General features: G+C 48.5%; 1 protein-coding gene across 1 annotated transcript; it reads right to left on the reverse strand.

The window, feature by feature from the left end:
- Positions 1 to 3,476: 3,476 nt before the first annotated feature.
- On the reverse strand, positions 3,477 to 4,400 carry LOC311216414 (olfactory receptor 14C36-like; the record flags this gene model as incomplete). The annotated part of the gene is made up of 1 exon (XM_084297953.1): positions 3,477 to 4,400. The coding sequence occupies one exon, from the start codon at positions 4,398 to 4,400 to the stop codon at positions 3,477 to 3,479; it is 924 nt and encodes a 307-aa protein (XP_084154079.1).

Below are 4,400 nucleotides of genomic sequence, written 5' to 3' on the forward strand. Positions count from 1 at the left end.
TATTGGGCTAGTGTTTCAAAAAGAGGAGGAGGAGGGAGGATGGTATTTCAGTTCCCAGTGCAGATGAGGCTCTGGTGTGCACAAGAAATGTTAAAATAGATGAAGCCTCATGAGCCTGATTGAAGCTGGCATGTAAACAGCTACAACACTCATAAACTGCACATTGCTAGTCCAGTCAATAGGTCACTTTCTAGGCCTGCTTACATTACTTGAAGTACTTCCTACTTCATCTAAATGTTTCCTAGGCTCTCATACCCAAAGTAGGCTGTGAAAATGTTCCTTTCTTTCATCTATCTAAGCTGCCTAAGTAAAAACAAGAGACACCTCTATTCCGACCATGTCCCATTTCAAGGCCTACAACTAAATCCATTTGTAAGAGAATTAAAGATCCTGCCCACTTCCATGTGACCGTCCTACCAGGAGACAGGAGCCCAAGGCTGTACGCAAGCATCAAGCACATGTAAAGAATTCCTCACAAGCACTTCAATTTGAACAAGGGAAGCAAGCATGCTTCAGTCCTCCAGCTCAAGCTGAGCCACCATGCCAGTCATGTCAGGGACATGGAGGCTTCACAGAGAGCTGCAAAGGGAAGCTCTGTTCCAGCTTAATAATATAGTGGGATTGTCCTGGAAAATAGACAGGCTGAGTGGCTCCCTGGGAGTGAGTGGGGATTAGGTGTTTATAACTAAACATAAGTAAATTGAGGGAGGTTGAAACCCACCCCAGAGGCTGTACATCCTCCTTCAAGTCTTGAAGAGCTTTCCAGTTAGAGAAACGGACAGCATCTCCCCTGTGAGAAAGACAATTTCAGAGAATTTTTCCTAACCCCCTTTAGAATCTGAAAACACTTATCACTGTGCCCTACCAACTCCATGTAAGCCCAATACAACCTCCCACCTGCAAGGTAAAAGCAGAGCCCAGACAAGCACCAGCAGACCCATGAGCTGGAAATGGCAAGACACTGCCGCTGTTTTGGGGCTGCTAGCAGATGAATACCCTGGGAAAATTGCTCAGAGCTTGTTTTTTTGGCTCTGCCCTCCATGGATGAGATAAAACAAGGAGGGTTTTGGCAGGGGGTGAGCTATTCCACACTTGTGCTTAGGTGGGAGATTAGAAACAAGCCCAGGTGTTTGCACCAAACCCAACACACACACATCCCAGAACAACAGGGACCACACTATCATGGCCCAGCTCTGCACACCCATGCATTTCTTGACAGGACACATTGGGTGACACACACGCTGGTGATTCCAGGACCAGGGGGACTCCTCAGAGATGTTGCAGCTTGGCTCCAGGGTTAGTGGTTGGGCAGAGTATTAGAGGGAGGCCTGTGTTTACTGTGTTGGCTTCTAGTCTGTGTCTAGTGTGGAGACGATGTTATCTGTTGGGATTTTCTTCAGGGCTCTGTTGAGGAATCATGTTAAGGCTGGAATTCAATGCTAGGGATTAAATGCTGAGGAATAGGGTGAGAAATGAGCTAAGAGTGTACGGTAAGGCCTTATGGATTTGGGACTTGGCTAACCCACGCCAGGTGAGATTTGGGGTTAGGACTAAGAGTAGTGGATTCCTTGCAGAGTGAGGGATAGCATTTAGATGTAGCGGTAAGGCTTACAGTTACTGCTTCAAAATATTGCCAGGGCTTGACATGGATGTTTTCCTAGTAAGTGTTGCAGCAGCACAGCCTTGCCTGAACCCCTCTCACCTCTTCCAGATCTTTCCTTTCTCTTAGCCTAGTCCCTCTTCTCTCCCCCAAATTTCCCACCTTTATTCACCCAGATTTCCCCTGGCCTTCCCAAAGGAGTCACCCTGTTGGGGGCAGCTTCCTGAAAGCCTTTATGACCTCAGAGGCTCTGCCTCCCTGCTGTTGTCCAGACAGGGGCTGGGACAGAAGTGGCCTCACAGCCAGCATCCACAAGGGTCACAAGGAGGTGTTGTGCTCAGGAAGCCTCTTTCCAGGCCACCCAGGAGCACCAGATGCATGCCGTTCACAGTCCCTCGGGTACTCTGCCTGCCAACCAGCTCATGCTTCAGAAGGTCTTCTACATGTCCAGACTCACGTTTCCTCATGCAGCCTTTAGCAACTCCATTGCATCCTAAAGGAAATGCCCACCCATGTGTGGAAAAGTGATTCAAGACCTTTATATGTACTTTGGGAAAACATATATTTTAGGCAAATTCTGCAGAGAAGGAGTTGATGTGACAGTTATGATGACTAGGATTGCTTTATTCAGATGGTATTCTAGGGGACTGTACCTCCAATGGGAAGTGAACTTTAGACTCTCTCTGTCCCACTGGAATTCATGGCTGGCTCCCTTAGGGAACAGCTTATGGCACTTGGTCTCATTCAGGTTCATCTCACCCCACCCACACCGGATGCAGTCTCATATGGACAAGGGAAACATGGACTCCTGATGTAGTCATTTAGTGTCCATATCCAGAGGAAGAAACCATCTGTGTGAGCTGCAGCGAGGACCCAGTGCTGGGAATGGTGGTTGCAAGAGGCTGATCTCGGACCATTGGCCTGAGGCAGCATCTGCCAGGGTGTCCAGAGAACAAAGTCCAAGCCCAGCCCCTGCTCTTCTGGTCCTCCCTGACTCTCCCAGGAAGACAGCCTTTCATGCTGTGGATACAGGCTGGTGAAGTCAAAACCTCATGGGTGCTGGGCACCAACAGGCAGGAATGGAATCATCCCTCCCTGCTTAAAATATGATCCTGGGACTCCTATCTTATCTGCCTGAGCCCACAGAGAAACAAGCAAAGCCAGGAGCCTCTTTCAAGTCTGTTGCTTTGAAATATCCATGAGAGCATCTTTGGGAGAGGAGCTGAGCTTTCAGGCGCTGCCCTGAGCAGATCCCCTTTTATACTGGAGAAGCTGGTATGGAGCCAGCTGTGTTAGAGAAGTGCCCCTGGCCTGTCCCTTCCTGTGCACACAGGAGCACAAAGAGCAAGTAACAAGTGCAATCAGTCCTCGCAGCAACACAAGAGCTCCGTAGGAGAGTGTGGGTGGTGAAATGGAGAGCTGATTTGGACAGACCAAGCCCTGGGGCTCCCTGGCAGTGCTGCTGTGCCAGGAGTCTTCTCCCCTTCCACCTCTGCACACAGCCAAGTGCCACCACCTTTCTCTGAGGAAGCACCTCAGGCAAGCAAGTCACTGCAGGAACCATCTTTTTATTTAAATACACATTAAATATTTAATTGCCCATTAAATACACCTCTTTTATACCAAGTCTCAGAGTCACATGAGACACTCAGTAGCGAACTGGAAAAGGGAATAAAAGGATTTTTTTATTTTTTAAAATATATCACCACATAAGTAAAGCAAAAAGAAAAAAAAAAGGCAAAAAGAAAAAAAAAAAAAGATAACAGAAAAAAAAAAAAAAAAGAAAAACGAAAAAAAAGAAAACAACAAGATCTTCCTTGGCCTTTAATGAGTTACATTAAGAGTGATATAAAATGGACATGCAGTTATTTGCTTCTCATAAACCTCCAGTCATCACTTTCCACACTGCATCCTTCAGCTCCTGGTTCCTCATGCTGTAGATGAGGGGATTCACTGCTGGAGGCACCACCGAGTACAGAACCGCCAGCAAAAGGTTCAGGGAGGAGGAGGACACGGAGGGGGGTTTCAGGTAGGCAAATGTGGCAGTGCTTATGAACAGTGAGACCACGGCCAGGTGAGGGAGGCATGTGGAAAAGGCTTTGTGCCGGCCCTGCTGCGAGGGGATCCTCAGCACGACCCTGAAGATCTGCACATAGGACAGCACAAGGAAAACAAAAAAAACAAATAATAAACAGACACTAACCACAATAAGCCCAACTTCTCTGAGGTAGGCATCTGAGCAGGAGAGCTTGAGGATCTGGGGAATTTCACAGAAGAACTGGTCCAGGGCATTGCCTTGGCAGAGAGGGAGGGAAAAGGTATTGGCAGTGTGCAGCACAGCATAGAGAAAAGTACTGCCCCAGGCAGCTGCTGCCATGTTGACACAAGTCCTGCTGTTCATTATTGTCTGGTAGTGCAGGGGTTTGCAGATGGCAATGTAGCGTTCATAAGCCATGATGATGAGAAGAGAAAACTCTGATGTGACAAAGACAACATAGAAAAAGACCTGGGTACCACAATCTGCATAGGAAATGGCCCTGATGTCCCACAGGGAATTGGTCATGGCTTTGGGAACGGTGGAGGAGATGCAGCCCATGTCAAGGAGGGCGAGATTGAGGAGGAAGAAGTACATGGGGGTGTGGAGGTGGTGGTTGCAGGCTACAGCGGTGAGGATGAGGCCGTTGCCCAGGAGGGCAGCCAGGTAGATGCCCAGGAAGAGGCCGAAGTGCAGGAGCTGCAGCTCGCGTGTGTCTGCGAATGGCAGGAGGAGGAACTCTGTGGGGAAGCTGCTGTTGGACAT

Source organism: Netta rufina, assembly GCF_964035555.1.
Source record: "Netta rufina genome assembly, chromosome: 18".
Lineage (NCBI taxonomy): Eukaryota > Metazoa > Chordata > Aves > Anseriformes > Anatidae > Netta > Netta rufina.